Genomic DNA, 27,514 nt, shown 5'->3' on the forward strand with positions numbered 1-27,514 from the left:
TTTGTACATGAAAGAGTATTTATTGAAAACATGGTTACTGACAGGAAGCTCCTGGCCACTCTCAGGTTACAATCTTGGCTCACAACTAGAAGTGTTACCTTTTTTTTTTTTTTTGGTCTCCCATTTTATTTTCCCTCAAACGTTCCATCCTAGGATAGGTAGATCTTATATAAATATATATACATGTCTGTATAAGTATGGCCTATAGTAAAGAAAATATATAGTACACTCTTCATTGGGCAGTACCCACCATGCTAGGCTACCAATACTGAATGCCACTGTGTCCACGCGTGTCCAAGGAGACGGGCTGTGCGTGTGGTTTACAAGTGCTGCAGCACCAGGGAAGCCTCACTGGCACAGCTGTGGCCTCCGCTGGCCCCAGCCGGCTCCCTGAAATCATGGCCAATGGCAGAAACCACAGCGTTGGGGGAGGGAGGAAGGGAGGCTAACCTCCCGAGGTCTGGAAGGCCAAAGGAAAGCAAACCGGAGAGGCCGCAATTCAGGTGAGGTGGGAGCTTTCTCCCCTAGGAAGGAAAAGATATAAATGTGGCGGGAGGGGAGTGGAATCTAGTGACCTCACCACAGTCTAGACCCAGGCTTCATCTGGGCTCTTCCTTGAGACTAAGAGGGTGGGACTTGGCCTGCATGTCTCTGACTTGCCAGAATGAGAGACAGAGCTTGTAGGGAGACATGTCCATCTGCCCAGACAACTGTGTGGGCAAGAGGATCCGGTGGCTCCGGAGACCAGAGATGTCAGAGATGAACCTCAGCAGCACGTCGGCCCTGGACGAGGCCAGGTGAGCCTTCACGAAGACGGCAAAAGCAAGGGCAAGGCAGCTACTGAGCAAAGGCCAAGGCTTCCACTTAGATCTGAGACACAGGCCCGGGTCACCTGAAGGCAGCCTCTCCAAGGCTCTCAACATGCCCAGCACGTCTGTCCTCTGGGGCGGCCTTTCCTGGGCCAGCTCTCGCCCGCTTGGGGATCCAGGCAACTGGCGAGCAGGGTCAGGAAGAAAAGGTGAGTGGCCGTTGTTAACTCTGGCTCAAGAAGCAGTTTCTTGGCCTGGAAGGCAAGGGCGTCTGCTGTTTATTCCTCACGGCCCGACCCCAGGCTCCCCGGTGATGGGGACGGCAGAGCACCCTGCCTTCACGGCTCAGAGTGCACAGGGACCAAGAGGAAGCTCTGGGTGGCCCGAGGTGGGTCTGAGGAGTGACTGGCATTGACTGGCCACCACGGTCACTATAGATTCTGTACAAGCAAAAGACAAGGCACCAGACTGTGAGTGTTCCTCCTGGGCCGCAAGTCCCTTGCTGGGTACCGTTGGCTCCGGCTCTGGGCTCAGCCGTAGTGATAGACAAAGTCGTAGCTGCTGGGCTCCTTGGGCACTGGCGGCGGGGCCTCGGGGATCTGGATGTTCTCCAGGTCCAGCAGTCGCAGCTTCATCTCCATGCTCAACAGGGTGTCCAGGTCACTCTTGGTCAGCTCACTGGACATGTCCTTACCCAGAAGGGCACTGAGGCCGTCGATCCAGATGCAGTACTGTGAGAAGCAAGTTGCAAAATGTCACTGGTGGACCCTGATCAGCGGGAGGTCCTGCCAAAGTCCCTTTGCTGACAGGGCTCACACAGCCTCTTTGGGCCCTATTCAGTACAGGCAGGACTTATCTGGGATAAGAGCAAAGGTAAACTGGGAGGTGATTGTTCACTTTCTCAAAAGACCTTCTGATTTTTATAAGGGATTTACACTTAAACTCCCTAAAATAATATGAAGTGTGATTTTTAAAAATGCAATTAATAAATACAGCAAAACAAGAACTAAGAACAGGGACACCAACTAGTTTCTCTTTACAGAAACCTGAAATTGCCCCAGAAATTTGTAATGGTGGGGGGAGCACATATTAGGTGAAAAGGCAGGAAACAAAAGGAATCTCTGTAGAATCTCAATTTTGTTTCAAAAAAAAGTTAAAAAAAAAAAACAACCGTCAATAAATGTTAAGAATAAGTACTAGAAAAACTGAACTAGAGGGTCTCATGACAAGAGGGAATAACAAAGAATTCTCAGCCTATCCCTCCCTAACTCCTGTTCCATCTTTTTCCTGCCTTTGCTCACCTGTCTCCCACCTGCTAGTTCTTCACTTCTTCCCAAACTCCACTGGCAGCTCAGGCCCTGCCTAAGGGTCTCCTCTTTCAGAAGCCCCACCTCCAGTTCCCTCCACTGGCTCTCAGAGCTCACCAGACATGTATGCTCTCAACCACAGCTGCTTTTCAATATCTAGCATCTTCTAGTGCTACAGCTGAAACTGTAGTCCCCATGTAAAGAGGACCAGATCCACCTGGCTTCAAAGCCCAGGTCAGATCCACTACAACATATGCCCCAGAGCCCTGGAGAGGGAGGATCTGTCAGGCTCACTTGGGTGGGTGGCCACGCGGAAACTGAAAAGAGAAGCATTTTCCTAGTTCCAGGCAAGTAAGTTATCCCTAGTTGGTGTTGGCAGCCTTCGTCACTCTCTGGGGCCCCTGCCTTTAGGGGGATGTTTCTGTTCTGCCCACCCCTCCCCTCCAGCTGCAGGCACAGAGAAGGCCTCGCTGCCCAAGGCAGCGCCACGCTGCTCACCTCATACTTATTAGGTGCAATGAAGTTTAAGGTTTCGTCGGGGTCATACAGAATGGAGAAAGCCAATTCCAGCACCTCCTAAAGGAGAAAGGGCTTCAGTTATTTGGAGCAAGAGAATGGCCTGAGCCCTACATACCAAGAGCTTGGTCAAAGTCCTAGTGACTTGGCACCACCACCAAATATGCTGATTCAGATGTGATGTCATCAAGGTCCCAGGGCTCATGCACAAATGTGGCTGGAGATGAGGGCACCGGTAATCAACCCTCACTAACCCACCTAACTCATGCCTAGGATGTGGTGATACTTTCTAAGATTGGAGAAAAATCATTTCTCAACACTCGGAACCTTTGAATGTCAGAGTCCACGACTGTATATTACCTTACATATATATCTGGGTAATTAAACTGAAAGTCTTAACAGTTTAAAAAAAACACCACGACAGAAACAAATTGTGGCCAAAAATGGGACAACCTGAGCATCAATAACATAACTGTAATGACTGAAACAAATATAGTAGGCTTAAATCCATGAGTTCACAATACCACTAAAAAACCAAAGCAAAACACATGCACAAAACAGGTCACTGTTGGATGATACCAGGGTACTAAGTCCTTGTTTTAAAAGTAGGTACATAAAAGAAAAGAATCAAGCGTTTATCCTCCCTTCTTATAAACTGTACCACTGGGAAACCACCATAGACGATGGCAAGTTTCTCTTTAGAGAAGTAGTTCGACTGATAAACGAAAAGGGATGAGCGCACTAGAATATCACTAGTTTGCAAACCTTAATTTACTAATGAAACAAGGCACTGAGCATCCAGAGTCTGCTAACATCACAAAAAAGACAGACAACCAGACATTATGTGCCTCTTGATAGAACAGAATACCATCTAGGAAGGAGTCTGGCCAAAATAAAAAGGTCAAGCCTGAACTGGATCAAGCCTCTAGATCTCTCTACCAACTTACAGATCTGGGACAGAGGAATGGGCTCAACTACACCACAGGGAGACAATCAGCAGATTTCAGACTCTGGGAAACTACCAAACAAGCAACCTGGTTTCTTCAACTAATAAACTGCAAAGAGAAGGGAAAAAAAAGAGCTGCAATAGATGGAGGGGGCGCTTCCCTGGTGGCGCAGTGGTTGAGAGTCCGCCTGCCGATGCAGGGGACACGGGTTCGTGCCCCGGTCCGGGAGGATCCCACATGCTGCGGAGTGGCTAGGCCCGTGAGCCATGGCTGCTGAGCCTGCGTGTCTGGAGCCTATGCTCCGCAACGGGAGAGGCCACAGCGGTGAGAGGCCCGCGTACCGCAAAAAAAAAAAAAAAAAAAAAAAAAAAGATGGAGGGGGAACTTATGAATTAAGAAACTTAAAAGACTTATCACAGTGCAGAGACCCTATCTGGATTCTGATTTAGCAAACTAAGTGGGTATGAGTGTGTGTATGTGTGCATGGGAATACACATAAACACATATATTTTTATATAGAGAAACGATGACATTTTTAAGACAATTAGTGGAAAATCAAACATCAGTGGCATACTTGATACTAAATAACAACTTTTTATTTCCTTTTAGGTGTGCAAATAGTACTGTGATTATGTTAAGAGAGTCCTTATAATTTAGAGATTCATTCTAAATATTTACAGAAGAAACGATATAATACTTGAGATTTTCTTCAAAGTAATAAGGGAAGAGGGACAAGTGGATGGGTAGACTTTGCCCTGGTTGATGAGGCTGGGTGAGGCGTCTATGGGGGTTCTATCTATCTTGGTGTCTGTTCAAACTGTTCTTAACAAAACATTCAGGATGAACTTAACGTGAGACAGCATGGGGGCGAGAGGTCACGCACCTAGAAAGCAACCACCACCGACTACGCTCCACGTATCACTGTGACAGCAGCTCAGACTCTGGGCTGCCTCTCCACTCACCTTGTTCTGTTTCAGAGCACTTTTCTCTTTCATGTGGGGACAATCTTTCCCAGTGACAATGGCCTTAATGTCTGCAACAGGAACTGATAAATGAGGGGAATTAGTTTCTGGAAGCTTTATGTTGCAAGTTGGTCCTCACATCAGTGCTGGAAGGGACGGCCCAGCCCCCAGACCCACAGGGCTGTATGAGCTCAGGGAGGGTTCCCCGCTCCGTGGTCGCTTCGCCTGGACTCCCTGGCCTGCTGCGCTGTGTCAAGTCTAACTGGGGGTGGGTTCAGGGCTTCTGCACTGTCTGCCTAGGGAAGGGGGCCTCAGACACTCACCTCACTTCCACTTCGTGGCGATAAAGATGACAACGGCCACGAGAGCAAAGGCTGCTAATAATTACTCTTACCCTCTGCCAGCCATTGTTCTGAGTGCTTTATATATAGGACTCATTCAATCCTCTGATGAGGGAAACGTGGCTATCATTCCCATTTTACAGAAGAATCCAAGGCAGGGGGGAGAATTAACTTGTAATTAATTAGAATTAACAGCAAAGCCAGGATGTGAATCCAGGCAGTCAGGCTTCAGAGCTTCTGCTCTTAACCACCGCGTTTCAATTTAGTCTTGTATCACCCTTTACAATCTGCAAAACCCATACCTGTAATCTCACTGAATTCTCCAAACGGCCCCTTGACCCCCTAGGCCAGGTGGAGATGACCTCTGACCAACGGGGAAATGGGTTCAGAGAAATAACTGGCCCAAGGCCAGATTACCAGTTTGAAGCAGCCAGGACTAGAACTCAGGTCTCCTGACAGAAAGTCCAGCTACCATGACACCCCAACAGAGAAATGAACTTACTTTTCTCCTGCAGGGATTCGAATGTCACCTCCCCTTGAGGGTTGTCGTCCAAGTCACCGTAGTGCAGGACCTTGTGGTTCAGGGCCAAGCGGCAGTACCAGAAACGCTCTGGAACACAAGGGAAGACAGGCAGGTGAGCAAGGACAGTTCCGGGAGAGGCCTGGGCACACGAGGGGCAAAAAGACGACTCATTCCCTGCCTGCTCCCCGCAGGGACTGCCCGGGCAGGTGCCCCCCCCAGTGTGGCGGCTCCGGGCAGTAGGGACAGACGGCCCAGGCCCTCAACTCACCTTGCCTCCGGCGATTCCCAATCTTTCGGAAGCTGCTCCCCTCACAGAGCCGGTTCAGGCGTTGCTGCTTGATCAGCTCAAGGATCTCGGGCTGGATCTTCTCCCTCAGCTCCCTGCAGTGGACACGCACCGGAGTAAGGAGAAGGTCACGGGGACAGCAGGCCTTCTGAAGGGAGGCAGAGCTGGCACACACACACCCCCACCCTCCCCCAGCACGGCACTTACACAATCGGCGGGGACTGGAAGTCATCCTGACTCATCCTCTCGGACTGGCGTAGTCGCAGAATCTCAGAGTAGCTCAGGCTCCGCAGTTTGCTCTTGAACTGATCCAAAGAGTTGGGTTTGGAGGGCAAAGCCCGAGTGATCTGCTCCCGGACTACCTGCATAACCTGAGAGAGAGGAAGGCGGCCGCCTCAGCCCTGGTCTGATAAACGGATGCCAGGCTCTGCCCTCCGCGGTCCTGAGCACGGTGGGTACCACAGGCATCCGCTGGGCGAGTAAGAGCACTGATTCTCTACTACTATCTCTTCTTAGTTACGTAGGACAAATGATGGATGGTGACAAATGGATTTTTTTTTTTTTTTGGCTGCACCATGGGGCATACAGGATCTTAGTTCCCTGACCAGGGATCGAATCCGTGTCCCCTACAGTGGAAGCGTAGAGTCTTAACCACTGGACCGCCAGGGACATCCAGACAAGTGCTTTATTTCTCATACATTCTGGAGTCAGAGAGGAGTAGGTTCAGATCTCAACTCTGTGCTTCAATCTTCTCCTTGAGCAAGTCACTTAACATCCTCAGGGCCCCACCTACTCATCCTTAAAGCTAGAGAAAGGAAGACACATCTTCGATAGAGGTTGCCACAAGCATATGAGTGAGACGCCATCTGGATGCACACTGCCTGGCACACTGTAGTGTGTTCAAAACATGTGATAGTTCCCTTAAGACAACAACAGCTAAGTAAAAAGCAGGACACCATCTGCACATCCAGTCGGCTCCCCACCAACGAAGGAAAAATCTACAGCAAAACAAAGACCAGAGGGGCTTCTCTGGTGGCGCAGTGGATAAGACTCCGTGCTCCCAATGCAGGGGGCCCAGGTTCCATCCCTGGTCAGGGAGCTAGATCCCACATGCATGCTGCAACCAAGAGTTCGCATGCCACAACTAAGGAGCCCTCCTGCTGCAACTAACTGGCACAACCAAATAAATTAAAAAAAAAAAAAAAAGACTAGAGGGAAACATAAAAATGGTCATTGTCGCTGGATAGGGGAATTATAGATAACTTTTTCTTCTTTATATTTCACACATTTTTTACAATGAGATGAGCAGCTTCAAAAGAGCCAACTCCTAGATAATCAGCTTTTGAGGGTCTAGCAGTGCCGTCAGAGAGTGGACTCAGAACGCATCCAGAAATGGCTACTGGTAAGTACCCCTGACATGCACTTCACTGTGGATCCACCCCGATGTCTCCGTAACATCTGCAGTTCACAAAACTGCCCCAGTGCCTGCACAGAGTAAGTGCTCAGTAACCCACAGCTATCACTGTTATGTTTATCCTCCTGCCCCCGAAGGAAGGCGGGAGGGGCCAGTACTGGTCTACTGGGCAAATGAGGGGCCCAGCAGGGAGACACCTGCTCAGGGTTACAGAGGGGACTGATGCTCTCAATGCCTCCATCTTATGACTCAGTGCTGCAGACCACACTGTCCTCCAGCTCAGGTATTCCCCAGGCTCTGGCCAGCTGTCACAGACTGTCCTGGGATGGTCTCAGCCCACAGGCCTCAGAGCTCTGTGACACCGACCTTGTTGAAGTCCTCGGCTGTTGCCCTCATCTCCTTCCAGGTTTTGTTCAACAGCTGGATGCAGATTCCAAAGAGCTCTTCGAATGCTCGGTCATGGGTGAAGAACATTGGGTGGTAGTCGTTGCGCCCTTCATTTGCTGTGGGAGAGGAGAAACAAGGAAAGGATGAAGCTGGGAGCCCATGTCCAGAAACCTGGGATCCTCCACACCAAAGTCTGGAGGAACAAAACCAGACTGAGGACCAAGAAGGGTAGTGGATGGGGGCGTAGCTACTGAACATGCTAAATCACCAGCTCAAACAAGCCACATCCACGACTCCCATAAACAACTGTAGATGGTAAGCTCTCTTGGTAATTTTTTAAAAAGTACAGTAAGGCTGTCCAGTCCCATGGACACCTAACTCTATATCCTCGAGTCTCACCAGGCTCCTGAGTACAAGGAATGGCTGAAGGAAGGGGGCAGCCACACAGACTTACGCAGTTCCCCGACCTGTAGGATCTCACAGAGCATTCTGGTGAGCTCAATGGCACTGCGGCCAAAGGGGCACTCGTGCTTGTCTTCTCGGCTGCTGTTCTCCAAGACAATCTGTGGGCGGAAGAGGAACGGGAGGGTGAGGGAGGCAGGGAGGCGAGCGATGTGGCATCAACACAGAGAAAGCTGTTCCCCAGCCTTTACCCGGATGTAGGTGTCCTGATGGACTTTCGCCAAGTACAGCATGTTGTCCAAGGCCAGCATTCCAGGAGGAGTCTGGGTAAAGTCCATTGCTGGGTTGATATGGTTCTGTAGAAATAAACACACCTGATTTGAGACTCGGTAGACACTGCGTGCGAGCTCACCTGAGGGGGACCCCGATCACCCCTCCACCATGTGCCGCCCGCACGTCACACCTGCCTCTGTTGTAGCTCCTGTCACGTGCCCACCTCTACTACGAGGCCGTGAGCTCCAGGCCACTGGACTGTACCTGACTCGTCTTGCATCCCCCCTGCCTAAATACTGCTGGGTGCCGAGTAGATGCCCAATAAGTATTTAACTGAATTAGCTCCATTCTCAAGTCATAGCCTATCACAAAATATCCACTCCAGATTTTCAAAGAACCTAGCTGCTTTGATGAGAGATCCCCTCTCCACTCCTGGGCCCTCCTACAGATGGGTTTGTTTCAAGGGGCCAAATGTGGCACATAAACTTGTGAACCTGCCACAGCCAAAGCAAACCAAGTGTCAAGGCCCCTCCAGCTCCTTAGTGTCTTCTGTTCCGGGGCCACCATCATGTTATGAGAGAAGGTGGTCAGGGTTCTGTCTGGGTGGCCCTCTGATTGCCTGTCAGGGGAGAAGATCTACTAGTGTCCATGCTCTGGGAAACTCACAGTAAATCCCAGCATCTTGTAGTCCTTGGTATACATGGCTTTGCGTTTTTCAGTCCCACTCCCGGGGACGTTGCTAGGGTCAGACTCTGCATCAAATGCAATCCTCCTCAGTTCAAATATAATGTCTCTTTGAGCCTGGGAGGTGAAATAGACAGTCAGCAGGTGAGTCAGCTAGTCAAGGGAAACAAGGAAAGGAAAGAGTGGGTAGAGCTTTTCCGGGGAGAACTCTGGCCCCGATGGATCTTTGAGGAGGCATCACCTCTAGCATCGCAGGACAGAGGTGGGCTTGGCCCAGTCACCCGGCAGAAAGGGATCACGGTGAGGCACAAAGCTGACACAACTAAGCACAGTTCCTGACACACAGCAGGTGCTCAATACACAGGGCGGAACGCACCACATCAAACAGCGCACGATGCCAGCCAGGAAAGCTCTGTCCCACTTAGAACCGACCTGGTCATTGGGGTCCATCTTGGTCATCATCCTTTCTTCCAGAAGGTTAAAGGTCAGGACTTGCAGGACATACAGCTGATGGGCCATCTCGGTTTTGATTGGGCGGTTCCCTCGGATCACATGCTGGAGAGAGCAAAGGCAGGGAGCAGAGGGTTGAACTGATTTTTACTGAAAAGTCACATCCGTGCTGGTGAAAAGACAGTATGCTGGGCAGGGGATAGGGTTTCCTCCCCCACACAGGGAGTTCCAGAAGGGGATGGAATATGAATGGGTCTGATTCAGGCAGAGATGATTCACTGCAGGCCTCAAGGGCACCATCTTTTTTGTGCACGCCCCTGGCCGGGGAAGTAACATTACGATGCGGGAGATCAGCCGCTGGACCTCATTCCAATCGATCCAGACAACAGAGTGTGCGTGAAGAGTCGCTTGCAGAACTGGACAGTACAATTCTTTTGTTTTCCCTTAGAAAAATAAAATGTTTTGGATGGCCTCACCAGGTAGAGAGGTTCCGAAAAGATCATTTTCTTTCAATCATCTCGAGACACCTACACAAAGAGGGGCATCTAACGCTCCTTGTCCGGCCCCCTTCTCTCCTACTGGTGTCCCTCCCCTTCCCTCTGCTCATTCTGGGTATGTCCCCCTCCCCATGTCCCCACACCACATCCCTCTCCTCTCCTCTAACTCTATCCTCCCCACCCACTCAGCTCACCACCTCCTCCCTGATGCCCACCAACCTTAGGTCCTTCTCCACCTCTCATGCTCCATCTCTGTCTTGTTCTACATGCCACAGCCCCCCTCTGTCCTCCGGGCTGACCAACACTGGTTCCCGTCCTGTCTCTTGGTGTCCTGTTCCCTTGCCCGCAGTAGCCTCCTGCTCTTTCCTGCCTGCTCCCTTGCATTCCTTACTCCCTCTGTCTCACTCACCATCTAGAATCCTGTCGTTCTTGGTCTTTTCTTGCCCAAAGGAGACTCTTGCCCAGTTTCCCACACGTAACCGCCCTCTGTGCCCTTCGTGTTCTCTTACTCGGTCTAGCTCGTCTCTAGAGCTGTGTTGTCCAGTATGGTAGCCACTAGCCATATGTGGCCACGTGCATCTAAGTCGGTTAAAATTGATTCAAGTTAAAAGTTCAGGTCCTCAGTCGCACCAGCCACATTTTAAGCTCAGGAGGCACTAGTGGCTAGTGGCTACATCCAATGACAGAGTAGAAGTGGAACATATCAGAAAGTTCTGCTGTACTCTAAAATACTTAGCTTTCTAACTCTAGGTCAGCTCTCTCTAGAGCTTGCTCTGGTTCGGGATCAATCTCTTTAGATCTGTGCAGTCCAGTCTGGTAGCCACTAGCCACCTGTGGCTGGTGAACACTTGAAATGTGGCCAGTCCAAATTGAGACGTGCTGTAAATGTAAAATGCACACTGGATATCAGAGCCTTAGTATGAAAACAGAAAATGTAAAATATCTCATTAACAATTTTCCTATTGATTACATGTTGATATCATAGTATTTTAGATATGCCGGGTTAAATGAATTATATTAGTGAAATTCATTTCCCCTATTCCTTTTTTAGTCAACGCTGCTACTAGAACATTTAAATGAAACAAGTGGCTCGCATCATATTTCCGCTGGACGGCGCTGCTCTAGACTTCCTCTCCCCACCGGTGCAACTCCATGAGAGCTCTTCCTTTCTCTGTCTCTTTCCTTCCCTAGATCTGCAAGGCCCAATACAGTAGCCACAAGCCACACGTGGGCATTTAAACTGAAACTTTAAAGAACTACAAATTCAGTTCCCCAGCCACGCTAGACACATTTCAAGTGTTCAACAGCCATACGTGGCTTGGGCCACCCTTTCTGCACACACCTACCCAACTACAGCAGGTTCTAGGGGACAGCGCCGCTCTGCTCACCTCCTCCCTGAGCCCTCTCGGCGGCCTGACCTCTCTCATCAAGCCTCCTCGCCCCTCCCAAGCTTCCTTCTCAAGGTCTGCTCTGCCCCTCCTCCGCCTCCAGTCTCTTCCAGCCCAGGGTCTTCTCTCCGCTTCGGCTGCTTCTGCCCCTCCACCTCACTCTGAGCCTCTTCCTTTCTCTGCGTCCCTCCCTCTGCCACTCTGATTTCTCCCTACCCATCTACCCCTATTCCTCTCTCCTCACCTCTCTCCAGAATTCATAAAACCACTCTGAAGAGAGGTTAAAGTTAATGTGATACTGGTTTCCATTCGCTTTAATCCCCGTTTCTCAATCTCAGAGATGTCAGAGTGGGAGGTTAATTCCTGGAGTCATCAATGGCTTAAAGAAGAACAGTGCCAGTCTGAAGTCTTATTTGACTGGCAAGTACCTCGAGGCCTCAGCTCCCTGGCTCAACTCCGTTCAGTCCCGGGACTTAAGTGAGCACGCGTTAACCTTCTCCTAGCAGACCGGTTCAGTCTGAGTCCTGACACCGAACGGTCTTCTATAGTGGATGGAATCTTTGCTTGTTCACCAGGTTTGTCCAGAAATGAGCTGAACTTCTAATCCCGTTCAGGTAAATGATAAGCCTCGAAATTCATTAAAGGTCTCTGAGAAGGGCACCCACTCCCACACATGCAGAGGATGGCGCCCAACACAACCGCTCGGACACGGGAGACAAGAATGTGGGGACCTGTGTGGCAGGCAGAGGGCAGAAGCGTCTGGCCAGGTCCTTCCTGCCGGGCTGGCAGCGGGGCTGTGTGACCAGGGAGATGGCCCGCAGGCAGGAGCTCGCTCTGTGAGGTGAAGTCCGGTGGCCTCTGCCTGTTTAGAGCAGCTGATCGCTCCACCTCACAGGTGCCCACGGTTACTTCTTGAATTCTGTCACCTCTGTATCTTGTTTACGGTGAAGGAACCGCCCATGTGAGCAGAGCGCTCACCAAGTGCCAGGCCCCCTGCTAAGCCCTGTGTATATGTATCAGCTCATTTGGGCCTCACATCCAGATGAGCAAACTGAAGCCCACAGGAGTTAAGTGAACCGCTCAAGATGAAAGACTGGTTAAAGGCAGAGCGGGGGCTGCCGACTCCAAAGTTCATGCTCAGAATTAGGAAGCCTTTCACACTTGACTCTCGATTTCTCATTTTGTTCCCTACGCTGTGGTTTCCCAGGTGCACCTGGCTTTGGACAACTGATAAAATGGCCTTTAAACCCAGCTCCTTGACTCTCCTTCCCGGCCCTCACCTCCCACCTGAGCTCTCTCCCCACCCACATCCCCACTGCAGAACAGGGACTGAGACCTTCCTCCAGATGCCTCCCTCCCCGGCCAACTCCCGCTCTACCCTCCTCCCTCACACACCCCTCAGGAAACACGGATCTTGGAGTGTGACCCTTCTAAAACACCAGCCTGGTTATTTCACGATCCTGATTAAAGCCTCTCAATTGCTTTTGGGAGAAAGACCTAGGCCCTACTTGATCTGGTCTTTGCTACTTCTCCAGCCTGTCACAAATTCTCACCCCAAGCTCCATCGGACCACACACTCCTCCTAGGTGCCCCCCTTCCCCATGCAGGAACTCCTTTTCTGATTGGTCATCTGGCTTATCCTCAGCCTTCCCTGAAGACCCGCCTCTAAGGGCTCCTGACAAGTCTCCTTTGCGGCAGGACTGACGGCTCCTCCTCTGCAATCTCCCAGGCTGGGCATCCCTCCCAGTGCCCCGCACAACTCAGGGTTATGACTGGTGTTAGTTGAGTGAATTCCTCCTCTGTGCCTATTTTAACACATTCCCTCTGGATAAAAGTTTGTGGAGTTGTGAGGCAACAAACAGTGTATCTGGCTAAGTACCTCCTTAGAGGCTCTGCAGTTCCTGGTGGGACAGCCTCCTAGAGACAACCCTGCTTACAGTGGATCAGAAACCGTAAGCTTTCCAGCTTAGGAAGTGTTCAGTACCTATCGGTAAGGTCCCTCTGAGTGCCCATCCCACTCCACAGTGATTTCAGTAATAATAATACAACTATAATAATAGTGATAGTTGTAGTTAATAGTAACAAAACAATAACAGTAACAAAATATAGCTTGTCTGGGAACTTACATTGAGGATTATGGACCGAAGGTGCTTCTGTGCGAATGCGTTGGCCATATCCTATTAAGAAGAAGCGAACATAAGGTAAGGTGGCAGGCATGCAGCTGTGACAACTATCAAGAGGAAGGTGAGGTCATAGCTCTGGGGCTCTTTCCCTTAATTTTTTTCCTTTAAAATGAAAAGTGGGCAAATGAAAAAAAATTCACAGACCTTCAAATACGTATTTTATACTCTGAAAAATTCCCATACATTTTCTTTCATGAGTACACATTAATGCAAACAGGGTTTCCTTTCCCAATGGTACAATCAACCGTGTCATCTTCAAAGAGGGACAAAGGCTGCTTCAGGACGAGACACTTGTGTTACAAGGATGCCAGGAGATGGACAACAAGCACAGGCCACAGAGCAGCACGATGGTTCCCAAGCCACATGCACCATCCCAGGCCAGAACCACTGCCAAGGCTGGGAGGGACTCTAATGGAACACTGACTCCAAACCGAGCAAGAAGGCTTGGGCTCCGGCATCCTCCTCCACTGTCCCCCCCCACTCCCAGCCCAGCACCACGCCAGCAGACGGAGCTGGGGTGGGATGTTCTGAAACAGCAGGTGGTCTATGATTCACTTCTGATCAGTTTAGAGAACAAGGTGTTGGGTGCTTTGGAGTGATTTTTCACAACAGGGTCACCTTTTTTATTTATTTGGTTCAGATTTTGACAGTAACACTTTATTTATTTAGCTCACTCAGGAAATAAAGTATCCTACGTTAAGTCAATCTTCCAGGGAATGAAGCTTTAAGGGTCCTCTCAGAATTGTTATTTTGACCATTCTTATGCTAATCTTCTAAAAATATATACACTTCCTGTATTTCTGAAGAGACTACGATGATTATAATAATTTAATCACTGCCAAGGACTTGGCTTCATCAGGAACAAAAAAACACATCAGTTATTATTCTGTGTTGTGACACTGTAATACCCTATGGGGCTTCTGAAATGTGGAGCTATTTTCCCCTAAACAAAATGGTCCCAGATTACTATGCTTTTAATTTTTCTGACAGCTTTTCATAGTTCTTCCGTCTCTTCCTTCCAATGTCAGCTACCACTTCTTACAATGTTAATTAGTTTGACTTCCCTTCCTGAACTGCTGCCTTAATTTAATTTCATAGATAATTCTAAATCAACGGGCCTTAGGGAGCTGTCACACCTCTCCTATGGGGCAATATCCGTGAGTGTTGTCATTTTTCTCAGAGCTGGAAGGCCTCTGTCTCTCGCTTCTAGATTTCTAGCCAAATTCCAATGGCTGACGCTGTCAGGAATATTAAGTTTTACTTTGCGTCCCCTGAGCACACACTGACTGGCAAAGGAGGAAGGTGGACTAGAAACTTCTCTGGTAGCTATGGGAGGCCAACGCACGATTAAATCTTGCTGTCCACAACTCACAAAGTTGGTAACTGACAGTGGTCTGCTGCTGGAATATAAAGGCCTGCAACCAAAGGCTTCTCTGCGGTGCCGGGGGAAGCACTCATCCTTTTTCATATCCTCACAGAGCTGACCTCTTTGAGCTCCCTCTAATCCTCTAAGAAACCCTCCCTCTAAGAAACGAGTATCCACATTCCCTTCTGTCAACTGTCTAAAGCTTTTCCAATTCCTAGGATCTAGAAAGCGTCCAAAAGGGCATGGATTTACCTTTACTCCTGGCTACAGCAAGCTGGAATGTGATGCATCTGGCATCGTCTAGATGAAAGTCACAGGCTATTTCTGAATCTGATCTTCCTGGCTGAACCACAGACCCATGTGAAGGCAGGTTACAAAGGAGAGACTGGGCCACATTCCCCAGGGCAGGCGTCCCCTTAATCCTTTATGCGACTCTGATCCGTGGTACTTCACTAAGTGTCCTGACAAATGAGATTTACAGCACACAACCTTTTCCTGTGTCTTGGAGCTCCCTGAACAACTAGATCAGATCATGAGATTCTCACCCAGCTTCAACCTCCCCACCTGGAAAAGAGCGGGGGCCCTTTCCATATGGCAGTGCTACTTACAGTGACAGGGAGGTCTAGAGGATTAAGATGCTTGTCCTGCCGGCAGAAAGCAAAAAGCACAGAGAGAAGCAGATGGAAGAATGAGCTTTCAGCTTACATTCAAAACAGGACTAGGGAGGAAGAGATGAACAGAGCCAGCCATCCAAGAAAGACAAGGACAGACAGAACCACAGACGCTCCTGGTCCTCCCACCAGAATCTTCCAGGAACTTGGTACATAATCCCACAGGAATTACAACTTACTGAGCCCACGGTATTGACCGAGAATTACAAAGTCCTGCTTTTGTACATCACTTGGGCTTTGACCAGAGAAATCTAGAACAGTCGTGTTGGAAGGGCTCAGAGCGATCTTTAATCTGGCCCTTGCATTTTACAGAAAGGGAAACGGAGACCCAGGGGGGTTAGAGCACTTGCCCAGCAGTGGCAGGAAAAGTACTCGGCCTCGGACCCTGGCCTCCTAGGTCAGCCCTTGCTCCACTGCCCAGCTGATCCCTGGTTTCCTCACTTGTAGAAGATGGCTTTTTCTCATGACATCCTTATGAAGTGAATGGGGCAGATGTTGTTACTCCCACGTTATAGGTGAGGAAACTGGGGTTTAGAGAAGCAGAGCGATTTGCATCATGTCACACAGCTGATTGATAGGGAAGAAAAAAGTTTAGAACCTGGATCAGAGGATCTTTATACGTGAAACTTCAAGCTAAGTCCCTCCACTCTTGCTTCCTTAAGCAAGGATTGCGTTTGTTTCTGTCTCCTGGGACCCGGCAGGGAGGCCCAGCGGGTCTCCTCTCCCTGCTCCCTGATGCTCTAACCCAGGGGTAGTCGCAGTAAGGCCAAATGAGGCCTGTTGCCTGTTTGTGTCTAGAAGGTCTTATGGAAAGACAGCCACACCCACCTGTCTGCCTACTGTTTGAGGCTGCTTTGGCTACAGCGGCAAGGTTGAATAGTTGCCACGTAGACCACAAGGGCCACCAGGCAGAAAAATATTTACTCGTCCTTGAGGGGAAATAGTTTGCAGGCCCCTGCCCTGACCTAGGACCCAGCTGGTTTCCCTCCTAGTTCTTCCCCAGGTCTTCCTTAGCAAAGCCACTCAGACGGGCTCTGGCTGCAGAGGGGCAGGAGGAGGGACTCTTGGGAAAATGACTGGGTGGATAAGTCTTCTCTTGGGAGAGCCCAGATGAAAAGCTTGAAAAGGCCACCACAGACCTGTCGCTTGTCCTCAGGAGCCTTCAGAAAAAGTGCGTTAATCAGTGCAATGGCGTAGGTCTGAATCTCCTGGTTGGAGCTGTGTCAACGGAGAAAGAAGGCAGAGAGAGGTTAGGAGACTGACCAGCAGGACGATCCTTAGAAATGGTTTAAAACAATCACTCGCACACTGTAATCAAATAATAATCAGAGGCTTAGCCTCAAAAGCTTAAAAGTGGGCAGACTCCCTGACCCAGCAATTCTACTAACAGGAATTTACCCAAAGATAGTCATCAGAGAGCTGTGCATGAGTTACTGGCAAGGTGTTTCATCCAAGTACTATAAAAAAAAGCAAGAACAGTAAATAATGCAAATGTCCAGAGTAGCGACTCTGTTCATATATATTCAAATCCTAAGCACTCATTAAAAATGCTGTTTTAGCATAAAGGTTCTTTGCCTGGGGTTAGGGATGGGCTTAGAGTGTCTGGGAACCCTAGAAATGGTGCAGCCATTATTCCTTGTAGCTGGCTGACTATGTGATATTTTTTTCCAGGGAGGTGAGAGTCCATAACTGTTACTGGATTTTCAAAGGCATATGGGGTGAAAAAAAAAAAAATATATATATATATATATATTTTTTTTTTTAATGTTTGGCCAGGCCTCACTGCTTGCGGGATCTTAATTCCCCGACCAGGGATCGAACCCGCACCCTTGGCAGTGGAAGCATGGAGTCCTAACCACTAGACTGGCACGGAATTCCTGCACAAGAAGATTTAGAACTACCCTATCAGAAGGTTCTTTGACATGGAAAATGTTCAGTAACTATTACTCCATAAAAAAAGTCAAGGCACGCATAGCATGTACAGTAAGATTCCAACTTTCTTAAAAATATGCATAGAAAAAAACCCCAGCGGCACAGTCATTTACTGTTAACAGTGGTTATGTCTGGAGGGGGGATAATGGGCAAATGATTTCCTTTTTGTGCTTTTCTGTATTTTCAAAGTCTCTGACTATGAACTTATTTTATTTTAAACAAATAAAATAACTACAACGCTTCTCTGGAATCTTGTAATCCTGGCACTTGACAAGAGCTCTCCACCTGCCACGTCATAAGTGCATTCTGTGGCTCTTTCCAGAGGGGCTGCTGGGTGTCCTGGCTGGCCGGGGGCATCTTGGAGGTCTGGTGGAGGCTACTAATTGTCCCTCAGCCCAGCAGCAGAGGACATGACTTCTGGGGACAGCAATGGGCTGAAAGTGTTTATAGACTGACCCCTAAGAAATGCCACGCTCCTCTAGCATCTCTAAGGAGGTAACTGGTTCATTCCCAATTCAGAAACAAAGAAATAGAGGTAACTCTGAGGTCAGGAAAATCAGAACTCTCCACCTGGAATTTACAATGTCCCCCTGACTTCAATCAACCTTTTTGGCTTTTGGGCATGAAAACAGAGGCTGAAGAATTCCTTAGAGAAGTGACAAGGAGAAGTCAGAGCTGTAAATCTCCTTGTGCTTCCTTTTTACTTGGACTAGTGGGAAGGTACAGGCTGAAAGCATAGCTGAGTGAAGACAAGGCTGCTATAATCAACCAAGTCTGGGAGCTCTGGCTTCCCCTGGAACTGGCAGGGTGTTCTGTCAATGTCCCATATGCTGGAAGGGAGCGAGGGTTAGGAAGGAATCAGCAGTGTCCCCATCCTTGTTTTGGGAAGTCCAGTCCCCTTAAATTGTGTGGAATGGTTGAAAGGGAAGTATAAGGAATGGGGAGGAGACAAACAGTGCTCCAAAGGCTTTATCTGTCTTTGGCTTTTGTTTATTATCTGTTAAATGTTTTAGGATGTGATAAGCTTCTTAAAAAACAAACAAAAGCAAAAAACAAAAAAACCTCCTCGATTTATTGGATACCTATCCTGTGCTGGCCCCTATGCTGGACCTTTTATCTTCTTTGATCCTCACAAGTCTGAGAGGTGGGGATGATTAACCTCAGTCTAGAGGCGAGGAAATTTAGGCCAGAAGAGATTAGGTAATTTGCTGAGGGCAGAGACCTAGTTTGCAGTAGATCCTGGATTGGAATTCACATCCTATACAATACTTCTTGCTACCCACAACAGCATACTGTTAGTTCGGCAAGAGTTCTTTCAACAAATGCTAATTGAGCTTCTACTTAAATCAAAACAAGGGATACAAAAATGATCGGCCCCTGTTCCCAGAGAGCTCAAAGTTTAAAATGGGAGGCAGATAATAAAAATACAGTATTTTATATAAATATGATTATCATAGGTACAAACAGAAACTATTTGGCCCACAGAGGAGAAAGCATCTAATTCTGTCTGGTACCATGGTGGTACAGGAAGATTGGGAAAAACTTCACATTATCCTGAGAGGCAAGGAGAGTTACAGAGGATTTCAAGCGGGAGCATGACATGACCAGGTCTGAATTACGGGAGGAATTCTGGCAGTAGTGTGGAAGAGGTGATGAGTGAATGAACAAGCAGATCAGCATCTCAGAGTACAAGCAAAGCAGTAGGATTGGAAGACTTAAACAGAGTAAGAGGGGAGAAGAGAATAGGCAGGGAAGGGAGGCTGGGGCAGGGTCTCTACTTACACCTGGAGGTGAGAGATGAGCTGTCCCACAGTGATTTCCTCTGCGATCTTCTGGTACAGACTCTGGCTGTTCAAGACCATGCTCTCCAGGATGGCCAGGGACCTCTGCAGGATTGACACGTCCACCATGGGCTGGCTCACGTACCCTGCGATCTAAAGCCAGAGAGGGCAAGTCAGTTAGGAAGCTCAGGGCCCGAGAGAGCTGAAGGCTTAGGTTTCGGACGCCCGCCGCCCCCAGACTCTCCTCTTAGGTGTGCTGCCCACATTTGGACAGTTGTCCCCAGGTGGATGACGGTATCTGCTATGTTGGCCAATGTGCCAGGGAGTCCCTAGGCATGGATAACTCAATTTCAAATTACAGCATCCACTCAACTATGTTTCGTTAAACCTAAGGGCTTAATCTTTTGTTTTCAAAATAAGGGTTCAGGCATGAAAAAGCCAAGGGTAAAAAGCAGAGGGTTTTACTGATGCTGGGATCTCATTTGCTCTCCATGTACTGTACTCCGGACATACATTTTGTCCCTATACACACGCAGAACAGCAGACTCGGGGACATAGAAAGGACCTCAAAGTCTTATAATCTAATCCCTTTTCTCAATCCCCATTATAACATCTTTGACACATGGTCATTTCACTTGTGCCTAAGTATCTCCAGCACTGGGAAGTTCTCAATGTCCCAAGCCAATGACAGGTGTAATTCTAGGTCAGCAGATATAGCATTCATTGGTTTTAGTTCAGTTTTCTGAGGTGATACTGCCCCTTCTTCTAGAAGAAAGGAGGATAAAACTAGAAGCATCTTCTCCCCCCACCCCGAGTTCATCTGACAATCAAACAGTCTACCTTGCAGATTTGTAAACAGAAGGCAGATTAATAAATAGAAGGCAAATGAAATGAACGTTTTTTTGTTTTTTTTTTAATCCAAAGAGGAGGCAGGGCTCAGGAAGCAGGTCAGAAGACTTAGGGATGGTATCGGCTGGCTGGCTGGCTGGCTGCATGCTATCCCGAGTCTCACTGACAATCCAATTCCACTTTGGCCATAATCAGTTCCGGGAGTCCAGTTCCATCTTCTCAGTGCAGGCCCTGCGAGTGTAACAAAGTACACCTTCCAGGAGCCACAGGAAGGCCGGAGCCTGAGGATGAAAAACCTGGCCTCGGGGATAGAACGCCGACCCTCGCTGGAGCAGCTGTGTTGCCCGCACCTCCCCTCAAAGCCTAGAGAACAACTGGCGACGGAGGGAGGAAAGATGGAATGTTGGAGGCCTCACCTGCTTAATGAAGGTGATTGAAACCATGTCCCAGGAGACAATGCCATGGTCCATGAGCTCTAAGAAGGCAGTCAGGGTGAATGCCAGCATCTCACTGTAGCTGAGACATGTGCAAAACACACACAAAACAATACAAAGATTCAGAACTGGGGAGCACAGGTGTGAAGGCAGCCACAATAGGGACGGATTTCAACGTAAGCACCACCTGAGAAATCAGCGAACGCCACTGTGAGCCAGCGCCTGGCACACACCTAAGCTAGGTGTGGAGCAGATTCTTCCCTGGAATCACCAAAGGAAAGGCTTCTGGGTTTGGCCTTGTCAAATCCCAGCACTTGGTGGGGTACCCAAGGGAGCTTACGTCCCAGGTTCACTTTTAGGCTGGGAGGCGGCAGAGCACAGGAGAAAGAGGATGAACTCTGGCCATGGGTTCAACTACTTACTAACTGTGCAAATTTTATCTGTTCAAACTTCTATTTCTTTCTCTGTGAAACTGAGTTCCTCTCACAGCGTTAACCTCACGGCGTTGTGGTGAGGGCAGGGTGACAGTGCATGCGAAACCCTACCACAGAGCTGACAGAGAATGAGGGCTGAAATGTTTTCTCCCCTCTGTCTCTGCTCTGTATACACGCGAACCTTTATACATCTGTACAGTGCTCTATAATTTACAAACTATATTTCCATTTGCAAAGCATGTTCTGACCCATTCTCATCCACAGTACTCCTCATGACAATATGGCAAGGGAGGTATCGCCTCCACTTTAAAGAGGAGACGAAGGCCAGTCCAACCCCGCACTCCCGGGAGACTGCGGAACGTCCGGGTCAGGGCTGATGGCAGCCAAAGGCTTCGAGATTTCCGTGCAGCCGGAGAATCCAAGACTTAAAACAAATACCCAAGACTAGCTGCTCGGTTTGGCTAAAAATTTCAGTAGCTGATCCATCAACTCAAAGGTTTCTGACTCCCTCTCTGCCAGCTTAGGTTCTGTGGGCTTAGAAGACAAACTAAACATCTGTTTACTCACTGCTGATAATGGCATGGCAGTTTCCCGCCACGTTCACCTTGGCACTGGAGTACCACAAAGCCACTTGCAGTGCGTTGCAAAGTTCCGGACGCCTCCCTGCCCCCATGAAAATGGGTGACAGGGAGACAGTGGATGGGTGGGGATACGCCCCGGTAAACACAGAGGAGGGCCCTTGCGTGTCTCTGTATAAGGAGCCTGTGTGTGGAGTGGGGAGGTGACTGGAGAGGGAGGGACGCAGGGGTGTGGTTAAGAACAGACACACAGACACCTGTTCTACTTGCTAATGGACAGTCTGCTAACTTCCATCAGGCCGGTCATTTTCCGGAAATAATTTCAGCCGTGAGCTGACCTCTCTCTTGACTTCTAGAGCCCCGACTTTCACGTCACTCAGCATAGTACTGTTTTGTACCGTCACTGAATTTGTGAGAGCCCAACTAGACTACAAGATTCAGGACCACAATAGTGAATTATACCCCTCTGTGTGGACCCTGGTGCTGGGCACGCTGCTCTGTATGCAGAAGGAGCTCAACAAGCTCATTTGACTCAATGGAAATGAGCATAGGATGCCCTGCGGAGTGTCGTAAATCTCTCGAGAGCTCCCAAACGAGACCTCAGCAACACTCACTGGGATAAGAGCTTGGTTCCGCTTTCCACAAGCCGCGTCAGCACAACAATGCCATCCATGTTGATGAACTCGGTGGCGAAGGTCACGTCCGCAGAGAGCTTGGCCAGCTCCTTCATGGCGTCCAGCCGGGTCTCCATGTTGGATGACTGGGTCCTCTCCATCAGCTGGCGTGCGGCCCGGGACTGCGGGACCAGGGACAAGACACATGCCATCTGCTCCCTGTGGCAGGTTACTGCTCTGTGAATAGCTCACAGGGGCCCTTCTGTGGACTCCCAAGCCCGAGACAGAAGTAGCTCTTCACACTGCTTCAGATTTGCTAAATACATGTTTATTGCATCAATCAGGGAATCACCAGTACGATGAGACCGGTCTGCAGTTATGTGTATCCTTTCTGTACCACTCTGGTCTATGGAATAAAACAATTCCCACCGAGGGAATACAAGAGAGATCTGGGAGATGACAATCCGCTAACTATGGCAAGTCACAAAGAAACAGATATTAGTTCAATATCAGAGTTTTTCTTTTTTTTTTTAATTGAAGTATAGTTGATTTACAACGTTTTGTTAGTTTCTGGTGTACAGCAGTGTTATACACATATATGCATGTCTGTGTGTGTGTGTGTGTGTGTATGTATATTTTCTTCTTCATATTCTTTTCCATCACGGTTTATTACAGGATTATTGAATATAGTTCCCTGTGCTATACAGTAGGACCTTGTTGTTTGCCTATTTTATATATGGTAGTGTGTATCTGCTATCCCACACTCCTAATTTATCCCTCCCCCACCCCCTTAGCCTTTGGTAACCATAGGAGTTTTCTATTGATATTAACTAAAGCCGTCAGACAGTGGAAGAGGTTGTCTCTTGAATACTGGGCTCTCGGTCACTGGAAGCAATCAAGGAAAACTGGACAGGCACCTGTACAAAGTGCTATGGAAGGGGTTCCTACAGTGGGTGGAGAATGAGATCTGATGACCTCTAAGGACCCTTTCAATCTGAAACTGTGATAAGCCTGATGTGTTTTTTTCACTTTCCCTCAGAGTCCGCATCATTGTTCCTCAAAGTGCTAGCCCTGGGGAAACTAAGAATACCAAGGGGCTAGAAGCAGCTAATTTCAAAACGGCTTTTTGAAAATGACGGCTGGTGACAGAGCCTCCCCCGAGCACGTGAACCTTTCCCATGGGAGCACCTGCATCCTTCCTGAGACTGCGGCTGACGCCCCTCCTCTCATGTTCACTGGTCTTTCCTGTTGCTGAACTTACTCACTCTATAGTCCGTGCCTCACAGCTTACCGTTCCATCATTCTCTATCTCTCGTGTGTTACTTTAATATTCTCGGTTGGAATGGAAGAATCTGGAGAGCACAAGCGCCCCGGGGGTCTTCATTTTTCTTCCAGTGCTAGGCAAGCGACGGAGCCCAGGTACCGCTGCTGCAGAGGAGTCGGGCCTACCCACGTCTCTCCCCTTTAACGGCACGCTGCTCGCGAGGACACAGAAACCCTCCCTCACCTCCACGGTGAGGGACGTGTGCGCTGCGAGAAAAGGTCACAGGACGGAACGATTTGAAGAGCGCTGGTCTGCATCACACTGAGAGCCTTCCAACTCCAAACGTCAGTTCTCCTCCCGGGACAGCATTTCCGGGCCACCTCCTGCGCCTCCTGCTTCTGGGAAAGTCAGCTACGCTGTGCGCGAGGCCCGTAAAATGCTTCGGCACTTCTGTAAAAGCGCGCAGCTCCCAGGCCATCACGTTAAATTAGCCGAGCTTGGGGAGGAGAGATGAAGTCCTTAGGACGAGCAGAGCTGAGGAGCAGGGCAGGAGCAGGCAGTGCCAAGAACACTGGCCTGGGGTCGCCCAGACCTGGGTTTGAGAGGCAGCTGCGCCGCGTTCTGAGCTGTCGACAACTGGTAGGTTATTTAGTCTCTCCGAGTCTCAGTTTCCTGGTCTGAAAAATGGGGCTATCAAGAGTACGCATCTCATGGGGTTTGTCGAGATTAAGTGATACCATATATGGAAAGTATTCGGCAAAATCCAGGCGCTCAGCCAATGTAGCTGCTATTACTCCACACCTCCCTTCCTTTCAGATGGACCAGCCTGTCACCTCACCAAGAGAACAGGGGCCAGCATGCCCTCCGTTTTCCGGCAGCCCTTCTACAGACCTACCTACGCTACCCCCGTATCACTGGTCCTGCTCCAGGCCGAGCCGTCAGGGCAAATCCCTCCCCTGGGCTGTGGGCCTCCCCTGTCCTGTGGGCAGCAGGGTCCTGCCCCTGTCACTCACCCCCCCTTTCCCGCACTGGCAACCGTCCTCTCTTGCATCTTAACGTATTTTCAAGGACACATAAAAAACTGCAACAGAAGTTAACAACCGTGAAGGGTCAGAGGAGGTGGACAGCTGGGTAGGTGAGGGACAGGAGTGGGAGAAGACCTTTCACTGTATCTTTGTCAAACTCTTTTGATTTTAACACATGTGAATGTTCCACCTCTTTTTTTTTTTTTTTTTTTTTTTTGCGGTACACAGGCCTCTCACTGCTGTGGCCTCTCCTGTTGCAGAGCATAGGCTCCGGACGCGCAGGCTCAGCGGCCACGGCTCACGGGCCCAGCCGCTCCGCGGCATGTGGGATCTTCCCGGACCTGGGCAAGAACCCGTGTCCCCTGCATCAGCAGGGGGACTCTCAACCACTGCGCCACCAGGGAAGTCCTCCACCTCTTTTTAAAAGGCGTATCTTTTCAACTCCGTATCCCCAAGCTACTACCTTCTCTATCTACTTCCTTTTAAACCAAGCTTCCCGATAACATGGCGAACACAAGGTCCTCGCTCTGTCACCTCTTAAACTCAACCCACTGCGATCTGGCTGCCACCCAGCTGCCCCAGCAACTGGCTGACCTCCCAGATCAACGGATCGCTCTTCTGTCCTCAGTTTACCTTCTCTGCTCACTGCAGACCAACCCATCCTCCATCCGGACACTCTCCCTGCCCTCAGCTCCTAAGCCATTTCTAGCGCCTGTTTTCTTTCTACCCTTGTGGGTGCCTCCTTAGTCACCCGGAAGGGCTGCTCTTGCAGGAATCAGGGGGCCAGCCTGCATTCTCGCACGGCTTCCACAGCCAGTGTATTGCCTTCTTCGCCAAGTTCACCTGCAAACACTTTTCCTGCCCATCATTTCATCGCCACGGCCACGGCCTTCATGGGCTGTCGACACTGCTCATCAGCTTCTTGAAGATTCCTCCTACCATCAACCTTCCTTTTTCAAGCCCATCTTCCACACTGTCACTAAAGTGATCTTCATAAAATATGAACCTAAGCATAACATAGCTTCCTGCTTAAAATCTTTCAACGTCCCCACAATAATGATCTTTCCCTTCTGGATAAAGTCCGACCCATAAGCAGGCCGCCAAGGAACCTTTCACTGGCTTCTGGTCGATGGCTACAGGCCCTCGGCCACCCATCACTCCCGCCTCCCCTAAACAAAGCACATCTCTCCTTTTCTTCTTTCTTCAGATGCTTCTTGCTTATCCTTCAACATCTGAGCCAAGTGTCCCCCTTCTCTGGAAGGGCTTTCTGGGAATTCTCAGTCTGAGTTAGGTGGACCCTTTTCTGAGTTCCCTAAGCAACCTTCTTTCAGGACCCTTGAGAGAGGCCTTATATTTGTTTGTTTATTCCCAACCAGGCTGTGAGAGCAAAGATTGACTTTTTAACCCCCAAGTCTTACTTTCTAGAACAGAGTCTGGCCCATGGTAGGTGCTCACAGACGCTTGTCAAATAAAGGAATTCCTAAGGAAAGCTGAATACCTACCGGGGAGATAGCCAGCTGTAAGATAGTCCCATTCTTAATGTCACTGCGAGTCTGGGTAGCAAAGAGAAAAAAAGAGTAGCTAAGATAAAATATTAAAATTGTGCAAGCAAGTTGAATCAACAAGAACTTTCTGTCATTTTTAAAGTAGCTGTAACTGAGACTCTTCAGTCAGGGCCTCCTCTCCTGCTTGTTTCTTGGCAAAGAATTTCTAAGATCCTTTTCAAGCGCCTCTCAGGAAGCAGAAGCCACATTTTTCCAGCCACCAGAGGAGGACAAGGGCTGATGCTCCCTGATCTGCCCAGGAAGCAGCTCTTGACCCAGGAAGTGGAAGCTCCCTGGATGTAAGGAGGGCAAACAGCGCCGGCCCCCGGGGTGGCTCATTCCAGAGCAAGACCTGTGTTAGTTTGGCTTCTCCCTGTACTAACCTGTTCGGTGATGTAGAGCTGGGGACCGTCTGCATAACGGAGGGTGTAATACTCCGGGTTTGGCAGTGACCACCTATGTAAGAGAAAAACAGTACAGCCTGTGTGGCCATGCCTGTGGGCCTGTCTAGAAGCTGCAAATAAATAATTTTCACCAGAGTTGACTGAGGGATTGGGCGGTCTGTTTGATGTACAGGGGAAAAAACCCCAAAGCTTTGGGTTGAGATGTTGAACAGTAACCTCCTCAGCCTCTGTAAAGATTGGTACCACAAAAGGCGGCACGTATAATTCAGCACAGGTCTCAGATCCCACCAGGACCTCAGGTGGGGCATTCCTGGGCTTAAAGGAAAAACTAAAGATTGACAGGTCTTAGGGACATCCCCACCAGCTATACTTTCTTTGTAAGACAACGATCCGCAAAAGCCCCGGACTGGGGACCCGACTAACTGCAGATCCTCGGGCAGAATTCCTTTCAAGGTCTGGCAATGCTCCTCTGTTTTTAGCCTGTCACCATACAAAACAGGGGCAGTTTCAACTTACCCATCACAAACTTCCTTGATGATGGACGCCAGGGGCCGTTTCTGAGAGAGAGAGAGAGAGAGAGAGAGAGAGAGAGAGAGAGAGAGAGAGAGAGAGATCCTTCACCAGGAGCCACAGCCTGCTAGTACCAAGGTCCTGATGAGAGGGTCGGTCAGGTAGGGTCATCCTGAGGCCTGAGCACGGGCTTCTTCTCTGAAAGCTTTTCTTGAAGAGGAAGCCTCTCCCAGGCCATGGTGACCAGCCTTCCACAGGGTGGGACAGGGCTTGGCTTTCCTTTTGCTGGTCTTACTCCTAATGCCAGTGGTCCCCGCCCCTAAAGACATCCCCACCACGCACTCCCTGGGTCCTTCCCCTTGCATCACCGCTGCTCCCTTCCAGAGCTTACCTGGTCGATTTCGAGGAGTTGAGCGTTAGCACCTGGCCACTCGATGGCCACTTTGACGATGTCTGATGGTGGTGGCATCGTTCCCAATGGGCCCTGCTTCTCCAAGACACACAGACACAGCTGCCTGGGGAAAAGAATCAGAAAAAAGGAAAAAGTCAGTTTACCTTCATTTTTCACTCTTGTTATACATTTTGGAAAATCAGAAGACAGAGAATGTCCAAAGAAACATGTAGAACTTCTTGGTTTGAATTCTTCTAGATCATACCACAACCTTTCCTTGGACATTTTGTCTCTTTGGATTAAATCAGCAAGTAGAAAAGGGACAAACCTATCTACCAACTGCAGATA

The 27,514-nt window shown here is 49.3% G+C and overlaps 1 protein-coding gene across 3 annotated transcripts; it reads right to left on the reverse strand.

Annotated features, from left to right (window-relative positions):
• ELMO2 (engulfment and cell motility 2) lies at positions 1-27,268 on the reverse strand. 3 transcript variants are annotated; one of them, XM_065892937.1, is made up of 21 exons: positions 27,167-27,244; positions 26,782-26,822; positions 26,245-26,317; positions 25,820-25,870; positions 22,029-22,210; positions 20,385-20,484; positions 19,121-19,272; positions 16,546-16,624; positions 15,344-15,379; positions 13,313-13,363; positions 9,284-9,406; positions 8,834-8,968; positions 8,146-8,250; positions 7,947-8,055; positions 7,472-7,608; positions 5,899-6,062; positions 5,674-5,786; positions 5,385-5,492; positions 4,542-4,624; positions 2,615-2,692; positions 1,340-1,540 (listed from the first exon to the last, which is right to left on the reverse strand). In XM_065892937.1, the coding sequence occupies exons 1-21, from the start codon at positions 27,242-27,244 to the stop codon at positions 1,340-1,342; spliced, it is 2,199 nt and encodes a 732-aa protein (XP_065749009.1). The 3 variants fall into 3 exon arrangements, with proteins under 3 accessions (XP_065749010.1, XP_065749009.1, XP_065749012.1); XM_065892938.1 differs by lacking the exon at positions 15,344-15,379 and having other exon boundaries at positions 1-1,540; positions 27,167-27,268; XM_065892940.1 differs by lacking the exon at positions 15,344-15,379 and having other exon boundaries at positions 22,041-22,210.
• Positions 27,269-27,514: the final 246 nt, after the last annotated feature.

Source organism: Phocoena phocoena, chromosome 15 (assembly GCF_963924675.1).
Source record: "Phocoena phocoena chromosome 15, mPhoPho1.1, whole genome shotgun sequence".
NCBI classification, from domain to species: Eukaryota; Metazoa; Chordata; class Mammalia; order Artiodactyla; family Phocoenidae; genus Phocoena; species Phocoena phocoena.

What these genes read in the sequence shown, in the direction of transcription:
- ELMO2 (XM_065892937.1), bottom strand. Translation starts at nt 27,244, where the DNA reads ATGCCACCACCATCAGACATCGTCAAAGTGGCCATCGAGTGGCCAGGT. An exon ending in TACAGCTGGCTATCTCCCCG is followed by an intron (nt 22,211 to 25,819) that starts GTAGGTATTCAG and finishes CTGGTCCCGCAG; the next exon opens with TCCCGGGCCGCACGCCAGCT. An exon ending in ATCAGGACACCTACATCCGG is followed by an intron (nt 8,056 to 8,145) that starts GTAAAGGCTGGG and finishes TTCCGCCCACAG; the next exon opens with ATTGTCTTGGAGAACAGCAG.